Source organism: Stigmatopora argus, chromosome 15, assembly GCF_051989625.1.
Source record: "Stigmatopora argus isolate UIUO_Sarg chromosome 15, RoL_Sarg_1.0, whole genome shotgun sequence".
Taxonomy (NCBI): Eukaryota; Metazoa; Chordata; class Actinopteri; order Syngnathiformes; family Syngnathidae; genus Stigmatopora; species Stigmatopora argus.
The window spans coordinates 7,170,444-7,193,856 of NC_135401.1; the positions used below are offsets into that span (position 1 = coordinate 7,170,444).

Here is a 23,413-nt window from a genome sequence, read left to right on the forward strand (position 1 = left end):
GCAAATAAAGTCAAACTTTTTTTTAAATTAAAACTTTCAGGGGCTACTGGTAACTACAATGGACTGGGATTAAACTTGAGACTTTTTGGTACCACACATACATATACTTAACTATAAAAGTATAGCTATATATAAATAAATAAAAATCTAATTGCAAAATGAATTGGACATGTAGCAACATCAATAGTAGACATTAAGTCAAATGGGTGCTTTCCAAAGGTTAAAAAAGAACATTCATGTATTATCGAGTAAAAAATATTAATACAAAGACATCCAATCCATTTGAACTGCAGGGTGTAAGGAAATGACCACTGACCTCATTGTTGTTGGGACATCTACTGCTGCCGATGGCAACTGGTCTCAAAACTAGAACAAAACAGAAATTCAAGCATATCCTAATGACATTTTAGCAATAAAAAAACCTGAAACAAACCAGCAAAAATGCACAACGTTTATGAGTTGTATGTATAAAAATACATTTACAATTCAAAATATAAATACATCCAACACAAGAAAAATGAAAATACAACCGTGTAATAAAAATACAAAAAATACAAAACATAAATGGATGTCAACTGCTTTTTGTCATTGTGCCTTCATATTTTCTTCTCTTTGCTTTTTTTTTTACAGAGAGAACTTGCATAGTACAAACAAACAAACTTTGGCGCATACAATTATAAATTTTTCACTTTGAAATTCTGCAGTGTCTTGATGGTGCTATTTTTCCTCGCTCACAGATTATTATTTTTTAAATTTCTCTATCTTATTTTACTTGTATTTTTGTTATTTTACTGTTGTGATACCCAAAACATTCAGTATGCATTGAAAAAAAAATCTTTGGTAAACTGCCATTAAGATGGTTGAAAGCCTAAAAACAAACAAAAATCAACAATATAAAAATAAAGCTCCTCACAAGTAAATAGTGCCCTCTTTGTGTAAAAAAATAATAATTAAAAAAAAAGAAGAAGACCAAAGTCAGGTGCAAAATGAAGAGTCACAATTCTGGACAGTCGATAACAAGGCCACCGCATTAGCGAGGTCGGCCACAATGGTCGCCTGCTTCCGGGCCACCTCACCCAGTTCTTGTGGCAGGAAAGACGGCGTGCCCAGGTCAATCTGGACCACAAATCCAAGAAATGTAATCACAAGTCATTATTTCATACTGAACCTCATATGGTGCAGAATTGACATGAAATTCAACATTGGTGCGTCGGTACATACCTGCAGCAGGAAGAGCACCCGGGTTACCTCGCGCTGGCTACTGCCGCATCTGATTGACCGCAGGAGCCAACAGCTGGGCATCACATGACCTCGGACAGACTCTGGGCTTGGACGGGGGAGGGACTCGTCCAGAACGGACTGCATGGCCAGCACGTGGTCGTCTCCCTGGGGTTAGAAATATCATTTTTTTTAATAAACACATGGAATTCGACTGGCATGCGAATGAGTAACAACGGCACACAAACCTGTTTCAACTCTGCGCTGATGCAGCAGAAGTCTCGCGACCGGTTGAGGTGGCAGCTGGACGGGTCGGTTAAAATGTAGACTGGACACACAGTTCCATACGAGGCAAGATTTCAGAATACACCGCTATGCAGATTCTATAATCCTAACGATATCAATGTCTCACCCAAGTGAGTGCTGTCATCTAGTGGACGCGTCCGGGCCGTACGGACGGATGGGTGATAGTACTGAATGTTGCCGGGTCGGCGGAGGACGGCCCACAGGTGTTCCGGGGGTCCATCCAGCTCGGCGGCCACCAAGAAGGCGTGCGCGGAAGGGCTGGATGATGCCCTGTAGTAGGCCTGGATGCCACGCTCCTCTGCCTGGTGCCTAACAATCAATAAAACCACTCCTCAGTCTGTGCCCAGATGATAAGAAATCAAATTGATGAGGTCACCTCCAGCCCGCCGATGCTTTCCCCTTCACCAGGTTGCCCAAATCACCGAAGGAGGCCAGTCGGACCTTTGGAATCCAAATGACCGGCATTGATTTCGTCGGGTACTCTTGCCGTATAATTTTGGATGAAATTGTGCTATGTTTTGCGTTTACCTCAGCCAAAGCTTGGCCGATCAGCGCGGCAGTGACGTCCCGATAGCTCGTTGGTAACGAGGAGCAGGACGAGCCAAAGGAGGCTGCGCGACGTCGAGTACAAGATGGGGGCGATGACGGTGACGACGTCATCAGGGGCTCAATATGGACATCTAAGAAGCAAATGGACGCGTTCATCCCTTTTTTTTCATGGGAATATATTTGCTGTACATTATCGGTTGTCACTTACCTTTAGCTGAAAAAAAGCTTCTTGTGGCAACTTTCTCACTTTCCTCAAGAAATGCTGTGCTCTGGAACACAAAATGATCCAAGTTTCAGTCACATTTATGTTGGAAAATAAGACATTGTCCCTCATCTAAAAATGACTTGAACTCAATAACGAACATTTCACATTGTATAACACCTGACAGTTTTGTAATCTTGAGAAATTGCCTTTGATGTGCAAATTGTGTTTCACTCACATCTCCATGTTTTAGCTTGTGGCCATGTTGCAGCAGTAACGTATTGCTGCTGTTGTACCCTGATGTGGGTCCGGACGACAGGCTCAGACTGGATCCAGTGCACAAGGTGCTGTTGCTGATCCTGGTTCCATGCCTCGGGTCAACCTGGGACAAAAAAAGGGTATTTCACATGATTAGAGAATGTCGCCTCAAGGCATATTTTGTCTGACCCTGGTTTCGAACTTTTTTACCTTGGACTCAGGAGATAAAGCCTGCTGCTGAAGCCTCCTCTTCTCCTGCTCAGTCCTCTCGCGGAGTCGTTCCCTGGCTTTGGCGATCTCGCCCATGGCTTCCTCCCGAGCACGGCCGTAATCACGCAGCATATGCTCGATGTCCAATGGGTACGTCCCATCGCTACCCGTTGGAACTCGCGTTCTAGCATTAAGAGATAAAGCAGTGTTGAAGATAATGCTTTTTTTTAATGATCGACCGAGTCGTCAATGTCGTACTTAGTGAAATCTGGTTTGGACAGTCGGTCGGGCGTGGCCGGAGGGCTACCAGAATGACGTCTGCTGGGGCTCAGGCTGCGGGCTCGACGGCTGAACAGTCGTTCATGAGAACTTTCACGGAAACCCTCAAAACTCAAATGGTGACTAAAAAGTGACAAAGAGAAATCAATGCGACACTCAGTCGGATGGTCTTTTTGACTGTTAGTGTTCAGTTCAGTCAGTCAAACAGTCGTACAAAACCTCAGTATCCGGTAGGTTTGATTTTCTAGCTCATTCAAAGGTAAAAAAGTTTGTGAGAGGAACTAGAAAATAACTAAAAGCTGGTACAGTTCCATCAGATCTAGGCTAGCCGAAGCATAGTAGAACGCTTACCTATCTGGGAGTTGTGGTTTTCCAAGGGTCCTAGTTGAAGCGTTCACCTTGAGCCTCTCTGTAAACCTGAGAGATAGCATCTTGAGTTGAGCGTCTGTTTCTCCCAGGCCGTAGTGCAGTTTGGCCTCTGTGAGCTCCACGGTCAGCGGCGTGGAGTTGGCGCAAAGGCCTACAGAAGCCATCACTTGTTCCCTCTCCTGGCGCAGATGTTGGATTTCTCTTAACCTCGTGTCAGAGTTGGAAGTAGACATCTCAGCCACATCAGAAAAAGCAGAATGTCTACATCGTCTCGCGTTGATGCCGGACCAGTTGGTGAACTTATTATGCAATGGTAGATCCTCGGGTAGTTTGTCAGTGTCCAAGCTGACGATTGGTTTACAATTCACCAAAACATCGGTGCTGCACTCACTGGGTGTCAGGGATGTATCTGGGGATGTACTGATGCTGTTGCTGCTGAACAGTTGCATTTGAGGTCTTAGCTGGGCTGGGTTGGTTGATTGTACGCCTTTGGATTTGGTGACATGACTGTTTGATTTCCTTTGCCCTTTGGCAAGAGGATGGGCATTGCCATTTTGAGGAGCGCTGATTCTTTCCATGGATGAAGTTTGCAAGTAGTTCCCTGTCTCTTTCAGTCCTAAACCACGGATTCCACTCATGTTCTCCAGTGACTTACCAGAGCAAATGTCACGATTCAGTCTTGGCGACTTATAAGACGACTCAGGGAAGCTTTTGCCTCCGATGCGTCCAGTCTGATCGCTTTGTTCAAACTTCAACCATTGGTTTACAGCTACAGTGATTATGGGGGACGATGCTCGATCTGTGAACGTAGTCGCAGGCTTTGGAGGACTGCTGACCAAAGGGGTTTGGTTTTCTTGGCATCTGTTTGGCATCCAGCAGTTATCTGAGGCGTCGTTATGCTGATGCAATTTCTCTGGCAAGGTTTTCTTTATTAAAGGTGATCTTAACTGCCTTTGATGAACAGCAGGCAGTGGATTTAAGGAAGCAGTCCTGGTTTGGAAGAAATTTAATGGTTTGTCTTCCTTATCAAGTGTCTTAGTTTTCACCAAACTGAGAGAGTCTTTGTCAGATGAAACCACCTCAGCACCAATCACTCTCAATGTCACGTTGACTTCGTGGGATTTTGACCTTTGAAGATTTTCCGTGTTCTCAGGCGTCCGAATTCTTTCTGTCTGGACCCCGACATCCAAGGCGGTTTGACTCGGGCAGTCGAGGCTGATATTTGAGATCGATCGAGAACTCAACGTGCTAACGTGACCCATCCTCAACACTTGAACATCTTCCAGCAGGTCCGATGTGCTGTGGATAAGCTTCGAAAGGTGCACTGACATGTTTTCCATGCTGGCCCACGTCAGAGACTCGTTTACTGGAACCTGGCACTTGGGAACATCAGTGTGGCTCCTTTTGTGGCGCTCCCTGATCTGTGGATTGGTTGGAAGGACCAGCTCGGTTTGAATGCCATGTTCATTTGTGGTTATCTGCGCCACGGAGTGGGCCAACTCTGGATCTGATGAGTTAACAAATCCGCTGGACGAGGTGGTGTTGACTGCCTGTTCGATGCTGCTGAGTGTACTGGAGAGCTCCTTGTGTGCAGCGTAGGTGCTCAGATGAGAATTGAAAGGCGAGTTCTGCCTGTTTAAGCCATTTTCGACACTGCTGCACCTAGTAATACGTTTTTCAGTGACATTCAAAAGGGGAGACAAGTCGAGGGACAAGTCGGTAGCACTGCCGAAGGCCTTCTTGCAGCATGACTGGTAGTTGTCTTGCCACTGATGAATGAATGGATTGATATCACTAGAGACAAAATTCATTTGGGATTCCTGAGATTTGACTGCATTTTGGCAGTCATTTGGCCTTGGTGATATTGCATGTGAAGGCAACGAGAGTCTTTTCCTGAAAAGTCTAACCTCGTTTATCAATTCTACTTTAGCGTTCACTTTGGAACTCTCTGCATTAGATCCTCGGATATGGGTTTCACTTTGGGTGTCAGGTTTAACTTGAGTAGATGACCGTTTGGTAGAGGTTTGATCTTCATCTGATGATGATGTCTGAGAGGAAGAGGAAGGAGAGACTATTTTTGTTCGCCTGAACCTTTTGAACTTGTTCATTTTAAGCAAAAGATTTGAATGACACTGTGTGCCAACATGGATCATTTCAGATCTACAATTACTTGTATTTTTTCGTTTTTCCTCATTTGACATCGCAAAGCTCTCTAAAACATGCACATCAGATTGATTTTTCACACAAGGCCCTTTATGTTTGACTTGAGCTTGGTCACCCTTGCGCTGACAACCTTGGAATTTGTTAGTGGTGTCGTAATCGCTATTGTCCACACAGGCGTGACAATGGTCATTCAAGCATGGACTGCTGTGCTGATCTTGCTCTTTGACAGATGGTTTATTTTCCTTTGTGGCATGAGGGAAAAGGCCTCCATCAGAGGGCAACTTTACTGGGTGCACAGCTTCCTTTTGTAATTGTGGGTTGCATGAGGGACTGCAGTTAACACTGGACATGCCTTCTATGTGATAGGGCGCTTTGGGGATGGCTCTTTGGCAAGGCGGAGGCACAGCAGGATGTAAACAACATTGGCGCTCTACTATTTTGGCACGATCATTCTTCGACAGATGATCCTCAAATCTGTCTGGTGTATTTTTGTCAGCGTTGCCATTGGTGCAGCAGCCTGGCATTCCATGGTCAGTTGGTTCGCTCTCAAGTTTTGTCAATGTAGGAAGAGTTTTTAGTTCTGGAGGCCACAGTTTCTTTTGAGCTGCTTCTCCATTATTGGCCAGAACTAGCATCCGATCACTTGGGTTATCTAGCATATAGTTATTTATTTGTTTTAATATCTGGTCATCACAATCAGAGACTACTCTTTGACTGCGGCTATTTTTATTGCTACTGTTGCCAAGAAATGCTCTTCTTAAATGCTCCTGGACCACTTCTGAAATTCTCATGTCAATGGCGCTACAAATTGCTTCAGATTGACAACTATGCTTTTTTCTGGGAATATCAATTTGAGACGATATTTCCGTTATATTACTATCTACCTTTTTCACAACATAAGCTTTTTTTTCTTCAACAGGGGAGTGACTTGATTCCTCAAGTGTTTTTGGCAAAGGGTCAGAAACACAAGTTGATATGATTCCAAAGTTGGATATTTCTAGATTATGGTGTTCTTTTTTCAAAATAGATGAACTATTACTTCCAGAGCCAATTTCCTCCTGGTTTTCGGGGGGTGAAGGGCTTCGTTTTGGAAACTTCAAGCTCTCCAAACAAGCCTCCTGCTGCTCATTGTTTCTCTTTCTTGAATATTTACAAACTGATTGATGCTGTACAGTTACGTAAGCAGCATCGACATCTTTGGTGTCATTTTCTCTTGACAAATCAGCCTTCGTGAGGGAATGTTTGGTAATCCCATGGCCTGACACATCAGACTGTTGAAGTGTAACATCTAGGTTGTGCAGCACGTCATTAACTTGGGAAGCTTGGAAGGAACTTGAAAAGTCTTGGGTAAATGCTTGACCCTGGCCAACAAAAATTGTTTGACAACCTGAAGTACGCAGGTCAGTAGCAAAATCATCTTCAATGACGGGTAGAGGCTCTACAATCAAGGACTCGGTCACATGGTTGGACTCTTCATTCTGTGACATCAAATCCACAGCTATTTGGTCACTTAAAACTTTGGTGCTGATGGATGTTATGTTATCCCCTTGAGATGGACTTAAACCACCTGAGAGGTTTGTAATGGCTCGAATGGAATGTTCGCTAGTACTGTCTTTTTGGGAGGACGAAGAATCTATGTGGATATTGGAATCGTTTCCCACCTCACAGGTGGAATGGTCGTCCATAAGCAGTTGCAAGTTGTCGGACAACCTCGCAACGTGAAAAGCAGGGGGATTTGTTTCACCGATTTTATCGTCCGTCAACTTTTCTACATTTCCTAATGCAAATTTTAGGGATACCTGCTCTTTTGAGTGCATCTGTGCAGGGTTAACTTCAGGTTCTTGACCTATGCACTTTTCTTGACCAACCTCTACTCTACCATTACTGCATGGAAAATCTCGCACCAAAGAGTACGTCGTCACCACTTTTCGGCAAGAGTGCTTTCCAGACGAATACTTTGCCAAAGCTAACGAGTCTTTTGACATCTTACTGTCTTCGCTATCTGCTTCGCTCTGGTCCATTTCATCTTTCAGCCTCTGCGCCAGAGCTGTCGCATAGAGCGAGGATAAAGAATCGAGGGAAGAGAGACTCTCGGAGTCAGAGACCTCTTCATGCTGTTCATCTTCACATTTGTCCTTCCATCTTCGCTGTCTCTCCACCCAATGACTTGTCTTGTTCATCAGAGCCTCCGTGCTGTGCCATCGTCTCAGACTCTCTATGGGAAGCCTTTGCTCAAGCTCTTCAAAAGATGTGGCTGTTTTAATTGTGCTTTCTCTCATCACTCCAATATCTTCATTGCTGCTGGGAAACCGACTTGCCATCTTCCCATCAACTCCGGGGTTGCTTGAAACGTTAGATGGTGGATTTCCTGATGGTTTGCCTTCCGCTGAACTGTGGAAGGCTTTCCCAGTAACACCACAATGGGTTTGTATTTTTGCATCCATGCAAGGAATTGTTGGCATGTCGGTTCTACGTGCCGTATTTTCTTTGCCAAGAGGTTTTACCGTTACACAAACAGGCAATTTTGGTGTAACAACTGTGTTGTGATCTAATCTGTTCTTAAAGGATAGTTGCCTTTGAGGCAGCAGAGGTTTTCGTTCGGCGCATTGCCTGTGTGGTCGTTCTTGGGATATTTCCACTTGCTTGGATGTACCTCTTCCTTGGCAGGACTGGTTTAGTCCTGAGGGGACTGAACCAGAACAACTCTGAGTCCTCTCCCGGGGAAGGCACTCGTCTGATAGCCACTTCCTGGTGCTATAGCACACTGGCGATATGGAGTTTGAATTCAGTTCTATTGATTTATTTCTTTTGAGGAAGTGCCTGTTGAGGGAAAAAAAACTTTCAGCAAAATGATGTCATATTTGCGAGTTCAGGAAATGTTTTTTAAAGCTCGCACGTGTTTACCTGAAGATTGGGGTGTGCTGCGGGTACAGTCGGGACACAAGATCGGCAGACAAGGAAGGTCTCCGAGAAAAAATCTTCGGTGGAGACCCCTCATCGGGGCTCTCCGCAGAATAGGGCAGGCTTTTTTCCAGACACTGCAATTCCTTTTTTGCTTCCAACAGATGCCTCTTGCGCGCGATTCTCTCCAACTGGAACTGCAGCTTTTTCCGGCGGAAGCGGCACTCGGCACGGCACAGGGCGTGCTGTTTCACTAGCTCCTCCTGGACCACTTTCTTTCTGACCCTATCAACAATGGACGGACAATCCCCAATCTGACTGTCCAGATCATCCGACACACATCTTGTAAGGCGCTCCAGGAGGGGATCTAGTTGGGAGTCTGTCTGAACGGTGAGGTGCCGCTTCTCCTGCACGATCCACTGTTGGACTGTTGGTTTAAGATTAACATAGAACAAAAAAGTCAGGAGTTGGTTTATGGCGTTAACGTAACATTTAGCTTACTCTCGTTGTGCTGGTGCCGAAGGTTCGCCTGATCCATCTCCAGCTCCTTCTCGGCCCGTCTCTGCTCAGAACGCATCTCGTGGCGTAAACTTTCCACATGGCACTGCTGCTCTTCCACGCGCCGCTTGGCATTAGACTCCTCATCGGGGGACAAAAACCCTGCAGGCAGCCCTTCTTCCTTTCCGCTAGGACTGAGGCCCAAGAGAAAAGTCAGATCCAGAACGTTATCAGATTGGTCTGGATTTACCTTTGGTCGGGACACGTGTAGCCAAGATCAATGTCGGTGCCTTCGCTTGCCTGAGAACCGAGATTGAAAAATATTGCACACAAAGAACCAAGATGTCAACCGATTGAGCTGAGCTGCACTTACCCGTCGGCGCTCCCCAAGGACGGCCGCCTCCGATGGGTGGTTAAAGCGGAATTTATAAAGGCCTCCCAAAGTGATCACCATTCCTGGAGACAGTACAGTAAACAAAGATTGCTGTCGGTTTTATCAGTAATCACAAAAAAAGGGGGCTCTGTATTAGCGAAGACCGACCTTGGGCGAGTCTGCAGGGCTCAGTGACTTCCCTGTCGTTTAGTAGGCAGGAACAACCGGGCAGCGGCCTGAGAGTGACCACACCACCGTCATTTTGGATCTCACAGTTGGTCAAACCTGGCAGAATTCAACATTTTAGTAAACAGACCAACATGATGCAAATAAAGAGGCATATTTCTCTTGGGAGAGAAGCAGGGCAATTGATGTGAAAATAAATGGGGAGCAAATATGGGTGAAGTGTTTTTCTACTGAATTCCTACCTTTTTGCAATTCTCCCAACTGGTCTCGTGGTCCAATGAGGGTAACTCCTTCCTTTAATCAGAATGGGTGCAATGACACGGCATTAAATACGAGAACGGTTTAATTTGTGAACAATTTTTTTTTCTTGGGGGAATTAAGAGAGGTTGTCAGGACCACGTGCGTTCCAAGTGGCCACAGAAGTGAATGTCAGGCCTGAGATGTGCACTTGTCAATGTCAAATTCAGAGCACAAACCTCTTTTTGAATGGGTGATGGAAAAGGAAAGAGAAGGCAATCACCTTTTCTAATTGGAGCAGAAAGAAGACATACGAAGAGAAAAATGAGCAAGAATCTAGTAAAGAAAAATAAGTAATACTAGTCAGGACAGCTGAGTAAAATGTAGAAAAGAGAATTGAAATGACTGACAAACCACACAAAGTCAGAACTTAGTTAAAAATAAAAGTTAAAAGGTAAATGTATTTTTTTCGAGTTACCTTGCACTAGTCATTCTTTTAGCAGACATACTGCATTTCTTGAAAACAAAAGACGCAATTTTACTATTAAATATGCTTTCTGCTTGAAAGCGGTTCCGAAGAATAAAGTCGTAATGAGAAGAGAAAATGTTTTATATTACAGAGGGGAAAAGGTGATTTTTGTGGGGAAAAAATGTGTAATTTCTTGCGAAAAGCACAATATCACTGGTCCCTAAATATACATTGACGCGTCCATACCACGAGGTGATAGATGACCACGCCAGTGCTGAGGACATCTCCATCCAGGGCGATGAGGTGCGGCCGCAGGGAGTTAATGAGGACGCCGGCATGGTCCCGGTTGGTGTCCACGCTGTACTGCTCCAGTAGCTGCCGCTTGTCCCGCCAACTCTCAGACCAGTCCTTGGTCAGCTGCTCCACCTAAGTATCCCATGACTTGTGAGTGCCCTGATGTGTATATTTCTCCACGATCCAAGTGCTACCTTCAACTCGTGCAGCACCATGTCTGACAACGTCCCGTCTTTCTCGTCACTCAGGGACGGACTGGGATCACGCTGCTGTCAGGTGGTAAGAAGGGAATTCACACTAATGCATGTTGGAATGTATAAGCAGATATTTTGCCTCACCATTTCAAAGGTGAGCAGCATGTTTTTCAGCCTGTCGATCTCCTCCCTCAGCTCTCGGATCAGGCGTACGTTGGCGTCCTGCACCAAAGGATTACTTTTTAATTCTATTGCGCACAATGAGGTTTCTCATTAAGCGGTCATCCAAATAATCAACAGTTATTTCTATAGTGAAGTCATTGATTAGAGACATTGAAGAAGCAAAAATATTTTAAAAAATCATCCATTTTTTTCACTCGCATAAGTTGATTTTTGATATTAAAATGTTCAAACTATATCACCTTAACATTTTTCATTCAAAAGGTTAATATTTTCAGTTTAACTACAAAATAATATAAAATATATGAAAATATTATTATAAAATAAAAAAATAAGAATAAATGAAATTTACAATAATACAAAGCGGTAAATAATCAGATTCCCATAATAAATAACCATAACATACGAGGAAATATTCTTTTTTGAAAATATTTTGTAAGAGGAAACAATACGATTGCTGTAATTCCAACGCACATTTCTAGCTAAAATGTAAAGCCCAGAAAACTTTTTAAATAGTACTGTATAAATTCTAAGGATAAGCGTTTCAGAAAATGATACAATGAATGGGCCAATTAGTCAACTATTCCACAAAAATCTGGTGATTAAACACCTATCAAAAAGTTCTTATAAATGAGAAGAACCATTACCTCATTCACACGGGGCTTGTTGACAATATTTCGAGCGTGTGCGGCGTAGCGCAGGGTGCTGAGGGTTTCGTTATAGCTACTGGCAGAGGGCGAGACAGCTGCCGGAAAAACAAATGGGCAGATTCTACTACATTGGCTATTCCACCAGAGCTGTTTTTGTATAAAATGAGACATACTTGCGATCATTATCGTTTTGGAGTTTCCACCCAGGCTGTCCTTTAGCAACCAAGTTAGGACTGAATCCCTGTAGGGGACGAAGCAGTGTCGTCTCCCCGCACTTCCTCCTCCGGACAGGAAGCTACTGTGACTTCCCGCTGTACTGCCGTCGCCTTCCGAGGCCACGCTGTTGATGCTTTGGCAGCTACTGGTCATCTGAGAGTTTTGGGCTGTGGATGAAGCGGTGTGTCGTTAACATGTTGACTGTCATTGATGGCGGCGCTCGATGCCCAATCCGTTTCCAATCCACTGGGAGAGCCTGGTAGTGGATTAACGCTGCCAGCCCTCCCAGTTTAAAAGGAGTGGACATTAAGCCATCAAGGGGACGGTTACTCACCCAACGCGGATATGACGATCCCCAGTGTGACCAGTGACTTGTTGATGTTGGAGCCCTCCGTTAGTCGATCTCTGCAGTAGTTGGGATCAGCTCTCTCACTATAGGGACACAAACAAAGATTATTTTTTTTTTTTACATTTACTCATTGGCTGCCATTGACGGCGATAGACGAACATACTCAAAACTAAAGATAGGATAGGATGCCACCAATGTTCCCTCTAATTTTTTGTTTGTCTGGGCATTGCTCGCTATGGGCACACACCAGTATCACACCTGCCATAAGCAGGTGTATGTCTACTACACATAAATGATTTAGTAATAATAAAATGTAATGATTAATATCTATGAATGGGCGGCCCGGCGGATGAGTGCTTCGCGCGTCGGCCTCACAGCTAAAAAAATAAATAATAATAATAATAAATAAATAAATAAATAAATAGGGATTTTATGTTGTGCGCTCCATATGATTTGCTGTGCGCAGAGAAGACGAGCGTAGTGTGGAATTGCGCACGCACGCAGCTTAGAGGGAACATTGGATGCCACTAATGGGGCAGTTTGTCAATAACCCGGTCTCACCTCCCAGCCAGGTCTACCAGATTAATCTTGCTGACCGTTTCAGAAGGACGGTGGTTCTCAAGTATGGCCTGTGAGCAAAAGGTTTGACAGTGAGATTGTCAGCGATGAAATGCCATCATCTCTTCATGCGGGTGTTGTTAATGGTGGCAGCCATACCTGCGTGTATTGGATGGTGAAGATGGCGTGAGAGCGGCTGCTGGCGTCATGGTTGTGCGTCGCCGCCGTGATGCGATTGGCGATGCCTGCCTCTAGAAGGTCCACCGCCTGCTGGTAGTCTGACACCACATGCTGGGAAAGATCTGAGGGGGAATGGGGGATCATTTACATGGCATGTGAGGGGCCCGCCATTTTGCCCAACTCCACCCGCAGCTATCATTGTGACCGCCATATCGTCAAAAAATATTTCTGCTTGTTACAGATAACAGACGAAATATTTTTTTCCCCATGTCTGGTCACTTGACATTCACATCTTTGTGCAGTGGCCATTTTAAAATTCATTTAGGTTGACAGCAGAGGTCAGTGTAAGACAAAATGATGGCCCGCAGAGATGAAGGAAAATGGAGTACGTACTAGTACTTCCCTTTTAAAATGCAGACAAATCTCAAGAACATGACAAACATACAATTAAATATAAATCAGCATAAAATGGACACACAATAGTCTGCGGATGTCAGTGAGCATTTAGTACACAAGTATATTTGTGGGAGGGCAACTATACACTATACTTGGTGTTTTTTTTTAAGTTGGAATGAGACTTAAGCACACGTGTGCAACAGATGAGACGTAATGACTAAACGTAACGCGAATCGCATTTTAGAAATTGCCATTCCTTAAACCTGCGTTCACACTGCTGTCAGGAAATGACCTCACTTCTTGTGGTCAAATGGGATTTCTCGGAGGATGTGGATGGGGCAAAAAAATGAGTAATAACAAAAGAAGTCGGAACTACAGTTTTTTTAAACCTGCCATTTCAGTAATACTGTTGGATGTGAAATTTAACAAAAAAGAAATAATATCTTAACATTTCTACATTATCAGTAGAGAGGGCGTGGTCTCACCTTGCACATAGGGCCCTTTTTCTGGGTGCTCCCTGACTCTTAGTGAAGTTCTCTTTTTCTGCTCGCTGCTGGCTAGCAGATCTCGCACTCGCTCATTGTAGATTTCCAGAAAACTGTAAAGCCAAAGCAAAATTCTGGTCCAAATATTCATTGGTACACCAAAAACTGCATTGTTTACGATTTGATATTGCTAACTCTCCCAGTCAAAAATCAATCTATTGACATCAATGTCAGCCAATGAGTCAATTGCAACGATATACGCTGTGTAAATACGTTGAGACCCCTGTTGTGACGTGGTGTGCATCCCAATTCAGGAACGGGAAAAACAAGTTCATGAATTCAGAAACGGGAAAAACAAGTTCATGAAAGATTGTTTGCCCTTAAGCTTTGTAAGCAAAAAACTGTGATAGGATTTCAAGTCAAACGAGAAGTGGCAAATAAAGTGTTACCTAATCTCCACTCTGCTCGAGTTCTGTTCATCGGGAAGCGAATCCTGAGACCGGAACAGGCCCTACGAAGACAAGTGGGGTGCATATTTAGTCCAAATGACGACACAACCTCGAAAATAATGGAGATTTTTGGAGAAAATTGAATCTCCTGGCATACCTGGCAGATGCGAGGCGTCAAACCAATGCAGTCCTGGTTACAGAAAAACAGAATAATTCATGCAATCATTACAAAATCTTCAACAAATCCAAAATAGTGCTGGGTCTATCTCACCGGCGTGCCCATCATGGTATACGTCTTCCCAGATCCCGTTTGGCCATAAGCAAAGAGACAGATGTTGTAACCCTCGGAAGCTCCAGTCAGCACCGATACACCCAAGTCTTGGAACACCTGACCAATACAAAAATCATTCAAAATGAACCAATTCATATACATATGAGAATATTACATTCCCGTTTTCACCAAAATATTTTCAGCGGGAACTACTGAGTACATTTTGTTGTGCAAGTATGCTTCCAGAACATATTCTCGCTCTGAATGTGAGTTTATAAAAATAGAGTAGATTTAACAAGCAAAATACTGGGAGGCAAATGTGCTTGCTTCCTGAGATGTTTAATCAAGATGCAGCAAGGTCAGTTCATATTTTGGGTAAACAAGAAAGCGCCTGGTACTGTGTGCACATAGAAAAATAAAAACTAGGACTAAAAGGCATGGGGGCAAAGCAAAAGAAGGCCTGTTGTTCTAAAACTTGATTGAATTTTGGAGTGATATGGAGTTAGATCAAGACTTTGGTAAGCAAACTGTTAGGTTGTGTAGGCTGCAATCTGTTGTTCTTAACAATAACGTAGATCGATTATTATTATAGTCTCTGATCTGAATCTTTGAAAAAATTCAACTTAATTTTTTCTCCTTATAGTGCATTTTTTGGAGATACCAGGGCGATTAATACTCAGGTGTGACTTAGAGTCTGAAAATTCAGTGGAAAAAAGTTTTTGCAGAATAGGCATAGACGACTTGAAAACTGCTCAGTCAGTGCCTCGCATGCTTTATGTCACGTAACTCCACCGTTGAGTACGAAGCCGGCAATTCACACGCTCCTAAAAGCGCCCAAAAGCCGTTGCTCAAGAAAGGGGCTTTCGCAAGCCCTTTTAAGCCAGTCCAACTTAAACCAATCCCCGCCGTTTCGTAAGCTCCACGTTGGAACGGACTCGGACTCGCCCGATTCAGACTCACACATGGGGAGGTATGTTGAAAGTATCTCTACCCCTTGATCTTTTGCAGCAACGTTGGGAACATTCCTCTCCGCTTTCTCCAATGTGTACTTGCCCACCGAGACTTCGCGCTCTCGCCCGGGGGGCCGTGGAGCGTTGGAGGAGACCCCTTGCTGTGTTATGCTTTGCAGCTTGCTCCGGATCAGGTTGCTTAAAGTCTCCTCTCAACCTCTTAACATGTGTTACCTTTGGATGGATCACTTGGATTGCCCAAAGATCACATCAGTAACTTATCTTGTTTTTGGGGGATCAATCGCAAAAGAAAACGAGGTGGGAAAACCCCAGAATTTCGATAGCCACATTCTCAGCTCAATAAAAATGTAACGGTAGTGGTGTATTGTGAGAAATTGGACCATCTAGACAAATTGATAGCATACTTTTTGAGCAATTCATGGTCCATTTGGTGCGTTTTTCCCCCATGTAGACTTTAACTAAATGTCTATACTTCATATAATATGCTCTTACTAACCAGATGAACCAGATCAGCTATAAAAATGAACTGCTTCAACATTGACCTGACACAGAAACATAGAAAACAGATAAAATCCCCTTCCAAAAGTTCTATTAAATAAATGAGTGATGGCGATAAGGGTCCAATCATGTGGTTCTTTTCATTCTACATTTCTCTGAATTGAAATGAGAATCCCTAGTAGACATCCAAGCCATTGAGCGGCGAATGAACATTCATTCATATGCTATAAACCCTCCTGTTTCAAATGGATTGGACTTCTAGCCTTGTCTATGGCTGCCTACAGCTATTGTCTGCCATTGACAGTGATATATTGAATTGAATCAATTCAATTCAATATATGTGCAATCCATTTGGACTGAGGATTCGCAACAATCATTCACACTTAATGAATCAATGGCACTTAAACAAGAAACTAGAGATTGCACGCAAAGGTTAATTGATTTTGCGGTGAAAACATCTTTTTGCGACATAACTCCTGCTCAACAAAAGTACTCAGGTCTAACAAGGGTTGCCCACTCTCTGCCTCTCAGCTCAAAAGGACACTTGAATGCAAAGACAAACCAAAAAAAAGAGCTCCCCCAGTCATGTCTTCATCCTCCCTTTTGTTCTCCTCATTATGTTAGGAACCAATGTGGGGCCTTGTTAAAGTTGACCCTTTTAAAATCACTCCAAGGGGGCCCTCACAGGGTTGGTGGTCCCAAAGAATTGGGGAGCTCACTTGCTTGGCCAAACAAACCAAACTGAAAACACTTAAATATAGGTACTTTGGGCCAAAAGGGATACAAATGCTCTCCTTTAAGCCTCCCAACATCATATACGTACTATAATACATAATATTCTCTGATATCTGTAGTCAATAGCATCAGAATGATATTTTTTTTAAATTAATCTAGATAAAATATTTTCCTCAAAAAAATGGTAGTGTTACATGGTAGAAGTACTACAAATTTTGAATGAATTAAGAACATTAAAAAAATAAATTCAAAAAAAATTATAAGATTATCAATCAATCAATCATGCTAATAAACAAACTATAAGTTAAGAATATTAAAAAAATAAGCCCTGAAATAAACACAATGGGCAAAATAAATACCTGTAGATGATTTAGTGGATAAAATTTATGATTTAAAAAAAATAAACAATAATAATTATCTTACCTTATTTATTACCATTTAATTTTGGCAACAGCCAAGAAAATGGATCATTAAACGATATCTTTAGCTGTTTTCAAATGCCTTCACCTTCTCTATATATCTCCAACCCAATCTAAACTATGTCTGACTTAGTTTTAAGAGTCAAGATAAAGCTCATTGTTATATTTGACTACAACTACTATATAAAAAAAAAAGAGGATTTAAGTTCCAAGGATTAAACAAAGCCTGAAATATTCAAAGTGGTGACATGGGAGTCTAAAACAAGCCTCTGTGGTTAGGGTTACTAAACATTGACTTGGCCAGGAAAGCGCTTGTGTTGTGCTCAAAACAAAGAGTTTTCCTTTGAGAAAACAATGATGCAGGAAAAACAGACTATGGATTTCCTTCTGGTGCAGGTCAGTCAGGACGGATAACCTCATTAGAGTCAACACGAGAAAACACATGGCAGCACCTAATCTAATAAAATGCTGCTTTGCCGACGTTATGAGCCAGACCACTGTAGTGTTTAATAAAATAAAATAAAATAAAAAGGAATGTACTGTAGCTCTGGAACTTAAATGATCCCAATTGGTTGCGACACAAACAATCGATCAACATCAGCTTTTCCATGTCACTTTGCCTCATAGAATAGTATACATTCAAATATCTGAAATATTCCAGCAACAACATTTTCAAAAACTGCTTTATATTCTTTCACTGATTAAGTTGACTCAGATGAGTTGAATTTCTACATACTGTAATATTGTCCCAAATGGATCAACGGCCATAAATGAAATCGAATCATGGCAGACTTTGTAATATTGTTGAATATCGTATCATTGTCCAGAAGACTGGTATTGTCATTAAATGAGTGATGTATTAAAAAAAATTGCACAATTATTAATTATTGCAGGAATGAAAAACAACAACAACAAAAGTGATGTTTTAAACTTAATTTCATAAGACCTAACATTGCAGGTGTCAAACTCAAGGCCCAGGGACCAGATCTGGCCCACCTTTTAAAATACAACAGAGGTAGTAGTTGTAGTTCCCCTTTAAGCCTCTGTAGCACTGAGAACCACTTTTCTCACAAACAAGCGAACAGCTGCAAGGAGGAAAAAAAACGGTCTCTGTCTCTGGGAGTGCTTTCCCCAAACGCAACAGCTGCCCCCACTGAACCAAAATGTAAAAGAAAACGCATGCGTTTGTGTGAGGGATTTAAAGAGGTAGAAATATGTGGACCTCCGCTTGAACAATGCGCTCGTCTGTCATAGTTGTAGGTCAAATTAACATGGCGGTGCAGGGGAGGGTAGACAGACTGTAGGATGATGCCTTCGCCTGCTTTTTACTAACTTATTAGCTGCCGTAGACATCCAATCCATTTTGGACATAGCGGACATTGGACGTTTCTTGCCGTCAATAGCAATAGTGGTCGCTTTTAAATTCCTCGAGTGGAATTTTACGCAAATGATCCGAGTGGCCTACATATCTCCCTTCTTTGCCGTGTGTGTGTGAGTTGGATTCTTCCTGTAAACAGAGCAACTATTCTTCCGCTGACACACAGACCTACAAACTGTGAGAATCAAATCCAAGGAGGAGGGAGCAGACAAAAAAGGAAAAGCGCATTGTGCGCTTTGAGCCAACATGGATGACATATTTCCAGCCTGTCCAAAGTCATCATCTTTAGCATCTTGGAGCACGCAGGATTTATTTAGCAGGTGTCATCGGACAAAAAGTGTTTCATTGTGGGGTTTCAAAATTAAAGAAATTGTTTACATATGGGAATAATTGATGGGATATGACGTCAAGAGAAAGGGTCAAAAAGGTCAGAAATATGGCCGTGCTTTAAATTGGGATACATTTCATCGTCAAAACATCTATATTATCATATGAAAGATGTAAATGTTTATACAGTCTTGCTTAACTGAGATTTCGATACAAAAGACATCATAAATCACCACAAATAAAATATAAAATTTCGGTTTTGCTTCGGGCTCGGGCCTGCAAATCAAGTTTAATTCGGTGGGTTTGGGTCGGGCTGAATATGAATACCCGCGGTCAGAGAAATAAAAATACCTATACGAGTACTACTTTAGTATTATTCCCTGGCCAAGCCAAACTGTGACTTATAGTCTGAAAAACAGCATAGTTTTATTTTGAAAGATCACTGCCCACCTGCCCCACGTCAAATGCCGACAATGGGGTCGATATCTTTAAAATGATATTTCAATGCGTCCATGTAATTCTTTTCCCATGACATCCCGTACAACGGAGAAACCATACAAGTATATTTCACAGTTGGGGTTATAGCCAACTTTTTTTTTAGCTTCATCAGAGCACAAAAGATGTCTGCCATCAAGGATACCGCTCCTTTCCTTGAGCAACAGCTTCTGCTTCCTCTGCAAAAAAACCTCCGAGACGCACGAGAAAAGAGACTTGATTTTTTTCCCTCCCCTCAGCGACCACATCTGCACCCTTAAGTACAGTTTAATGTGCCAGATTGGGCCGGCCACGCCCACGCGGTTCGGCGCTGGGAGGCCGCGGCGGGCTATCCCGAGGGGTCGCCGGGCGTGGTAGGATACGCTTGCAGGGACTGAAAAAGCACCGGTTCCGATCCAGTTTGTCTCACTTAACAAGCGCAACCCCCCTCCCATTTTGCCGATCTCAAGGGGCCCACAAAGTTTTCAGATTTGACTCTTCCTTATGCTTGAGACTATTTTGGGATGGCGACAAAATGAAGGATCAACCAAAAAAGCTACACCAAAGAGCAAGAACATATGGGGAACCATGTACTTCATTCAATGAATGCCATTTGTACAAATGTCTGCTAGATGATTGATGTCCAATCCATCTGAATTGCGTGCAATATTTAGTATATATTTTTCATTTTGTTTAATTCATAATTTTTCAGACAATTTTACCTCTCATTTCAGTATGTAGTAAAATTCAGCTTATCATTTAAATTTGATATTTCCTTTTTTTGCCACTTGCTCGACACACAACGTCCTCTTTGTCCGACTTCTGGCCATTTTTGCGTCATCAACAAAACGAGAGTTTTCAAGATAACGGACTCTTTTACAGAGCGCCGCATTCCCGCCATTGACCCTCAGTGTCCTTTTCGCCCACCATGGGTCAATGACCAAAAGCGCGTCTACTGTTTTGTTTTCAGTTTTTTTTTCTTTTGCAATCAACTTTCAACTAAGCCACTTCGGCAACAGCCCCTAGCCAATTATGGCACTGACCTCCTCCTGCGACGCACAGTGGGGGTCCTCAGGCTCCGCCGACCAGTAGCAGTAGTCGAAGCCGAACTCCAAGAGCTTCTCCCTGGAATCCACGGCGTGGTCGGCGCGTGGGTCCAACTGAGGTGCAAAAGTCACAATAAAAAGATAGTAAGGCTTTTGTTTGGGGTGGAAAAATGGGAGCAAGCTGTTTCCATTCATTAGCTCTGCATGCAGCTCCATCTGCCTGAGTGCACCAAACACCTTTTTGCTTACTGTCAGGGATTAATTAGGAGCAAAGGAAAGACAACGTAGCATGTCAGCTACCAGTTAATGCAGCAAACATAATATGTAGTGAGGACTCAAAGAAGCGCCTCAAGTGTTTTGTTTATTTATGTATAAAGTATTTGTTAAGACTGTAACAATGTCTCCATGAAGATATATTACGATATTTTGAAACCCAGAAAAATTTGAATAGCAATAGAAAACTAGACAATATTTTTGTACGTGTCGCTGGTAAACACCATTAAGAAAAAATGTCACAAAATCTGAAAATTATCTTTATCCACTACGAAATATGATTCTTGACGTTTATCAGCTCTGATTTGCATATTTACGCCTTATGCCATAAAATTGTTGACTACCATTGACAGTGAAACTGATTACTTTGTAATGCTAACTAATTGAACTAAATTCTGCCATTGGCCGCGTTAGACATCCAATCCATTTGAACTGAAAGGGGTCAATGAGTTTAAATTCCCCAAACTAGTCCCTTGAGCAATATGTTGATGATCGTGATCATTTTGCCATCCTGGTAATGTGAGGAGGTTTAGTCTCTGCTCTCAAGTTGTCCCACTTTCCACAAGTAATGGTTCCCAGGAGAGTCGGAGGAGGAGCCAAAGGAGGCCTGATGTGGTTTATCTCAGCCCCGTCACTTTTGTAACACATCTCCTCCCCCCGATTGACCGCAAGACTTTTCCTCAAAATGTAAACAAAGGCTTCAACATATGAACGTAAATACGTCGGGACCGACGGGAAAGCCGGACGCGGAGGGTCGGTGTCACGTTACAAGGCGATGTTGACGACATGTAATTAATCCCACATGCCGTGAGAGAATGAAAATGGGCAGCCGGGCTAAGAATAGGCCCAGAGTTTACATTAAATGGGAATTCATATCTATTTTGCGTTAAGTCTGACAAAAAGAGGAACATTTATACATGAGTCGTTTTGATTGAAATGCTAATAATTGCTGTCCTATTTGAAAATGCTTCGTTATCTTCGAAGAAAAACAATGTAAGCTGACACTAAAACTCGGTAGCGATTCATGCACATCTGCTAAGATTTCATCCCAGTGAAATTTCAGAGCATCCATTATGTGGTTGATTTTTCTTTGGGGGCTTTTCCTGTCCAATATTTTGGTCATTTTCCACAAATATGCCATTTTTTATTATTAATTATTTTCCTATAATTTCCACAATTTTAGAAATACTTTCTAAAATGTTGCCCTATGTTTTTCTGCTATTTTTATGTTTTTAGATAATAAAAGATACATTTAATAAATGTTTTGGGTGATTTCTGCTTCTTTTTAAGATTACTTTTTTTAATGTTTAGATTTTTTTAAATGTTTTCCAACATATTTAAATGTACTTGTATCTGATTATTTAGTTACTATTAAGTTTTAGTTAATATTTTTCCTTGATTATGCCAACATTGCTTTTAGTTTATGAAATATTTTTGCACAAATGTCTGTGCAATTTCTTATTGTATACTTTTCCCAAGTTTTGATCCATTTAGCTCAACAGTTTAGAAACAAAGTATCTTTTAATATGTTTTCCCAAAACATTCATCCATTTTTTTCTTGTTTGTTTAATTTTAATTTATTATATTATGCAACTTCAAAAAATAATAAGGAATATAAATACCAACCTTAACATTTTGGATCCTCACAAACTTATCATCCACTTGGACTGCCAGCTTTCCCCCATCTGCACGTTCTCTGTTGTAGGGTGACAAAATAGATTTAGCTGCAATTATAAAGACTTTTGTCATGCATACTGTATATGGTGATTGGTGCATGACATTTTTAAACACTGATTATATCCCAATATTATTTTTCATCTAGCATTTTCTGATCAATGTTCCCACATTTTACCAATTCATTTATATTTTCACATCATCCCTCTCTCCTTTTTGTCTTTTAGTTTTCACCTGTTCTGTAAGAACATTCACTTGAATGCAATCTTGTAACTTGGTTAGTTTCTCTGTTCCAAGCAACTGATAAATAGTACAATAAAGTAAAACTACAAATATGTAGGTTTGAACACGTGAATTCTGTGTGAAAAACAGGTTCCAATGCATTCATGAAAAAGAGGACAGTGTGCCTAATTTGCATGACAGATGACAACAAGTGAGCAGGAAGCATGTGTGAAAGCAACATTGCTGGGACTCTAAACTAACTTTTGGACATGACGGCCATTTGTTAGTTTATGGAACCTAGTTGTAAATAAGTGACCAATTCGGATTATAATATTTCATGCGGTTGTGACATTTCTTGAGTCCAAGATTCAGCTGATTTTGTCATTTCATGACTGCAAAATTAAATATTTTGAATGTCTCTCTTTTATCGTACTCTGAATCACAAGATGCATAAAAAAATAAAACGATCTATGACCATTTACTATTTTAGCAGCTAGATAAACTTTGATAAAGTATTTGTTAGAGTCTCAGCTATATTTTTTAGGGGAAAAAGTGACATTAATAAGATGAGAACACAAGATTTAGTAACAATCATCCCCCAAAGCAGTTGACTGACTTTACCTTGCGTTGAGCGGACGAACTCGAACCGCCACTTTGACGTTGGCCATGCCGACAGTAATGCGTCCCTTCTCCGATTAAAGAAGTCACAAAAGTAGCCGTCGATGGACTCAATAGGATATCGCCATAGCAGGACGCCGGACATGTTTTTTTCCTCCAAAATCCTTGATTGGTAGACGCCTGGTAGTGTCTTTTTATCCGACCGATCGCCGAGACATTTCGTCCCCGACTCGGGTCGCCGAGTGGCTTCCGACGGACCGACAATCGTGAACCGAGAAGCCCAGCTGCGAGACTTCCTGCTAGGATTCGAAAGTCATGAGTGGGCGGAGCCCTAAAAA

At 42.2% G+C, this 23,413-nt stretch overlaps 1 protein-coding gene across 2 annotated transcripts; it reads right to left on the reverse strand.

Moving 5' to 3' along the window:
• Nucleotides 1-437: 437 nt before the first annotated feature.
• Nucleotides 438-23,353, reverse strand: stard9 (StAR-related lipid transfer (START) domain containing 9). Of its 2 annotated transcripts, XM_077621418.1 has the most exons (32): nt 23,079-23,353; nt 22,188-22,257; nt 20,286-20,402; nt 14,441-14,557; nt 14,327-14,359; nt 14,170-14,231; nt 13,721-13,833; nt 12,819-12,961; nt 12,663-12,730; nt 12,087-12,184; nt 11,710-11,919; nt 11,534-11,631; nt 10,851-10,928; nt 10,707-10,778; nt 10,465-10,644; nt 9,755-9,806; nt 9,495-9,611; nt 9,327-9,409; nt 9,204-9,253; nt 8,957-9,147; nt 8,459-8,882; nt 3,374-8,374; nt 3,002-3,145; nt 2,744-2,927; nt 2,514-2,657; nt 2,282-2,342; nt 2,053-2,204; nt 1,901-1,965; nt 1,631-1,833; nt 1,467-1,546; nt 1,222-1,386; nt 438-1,116 (listed from the first exon to the last, which is right to left on the reverse strand). In XM_077621418.1, exons 1-32 carry the CDS (start codon nt 23,123-23,125, stop codon nt 976-978), a joined length of 8,763 nt encoding a protein of 2,920 aa, XP_077477544.1. In that variant the 5' UTR covers nt 23,126-23,353; the 3' UTR covers nt 438-975. The 2 variants fall into 2 exon arrangements, with proteins under 2 accessions (XP_077477544.1, XP_077477543.1); XM_077621417.1 differs by lacking the exons at nt 14,170-14,231; nt 14,327-14,359; nt 14,441-14,557; ... (1 more) ...; nt 22,188-22,257; nt 23,079-23,353 and having other exon boundaries at nt 10,707-10,781; nt 13,721-13,981.
• Nucleotides 23,354-23,413: the final 60 nt, after the last annotated feature.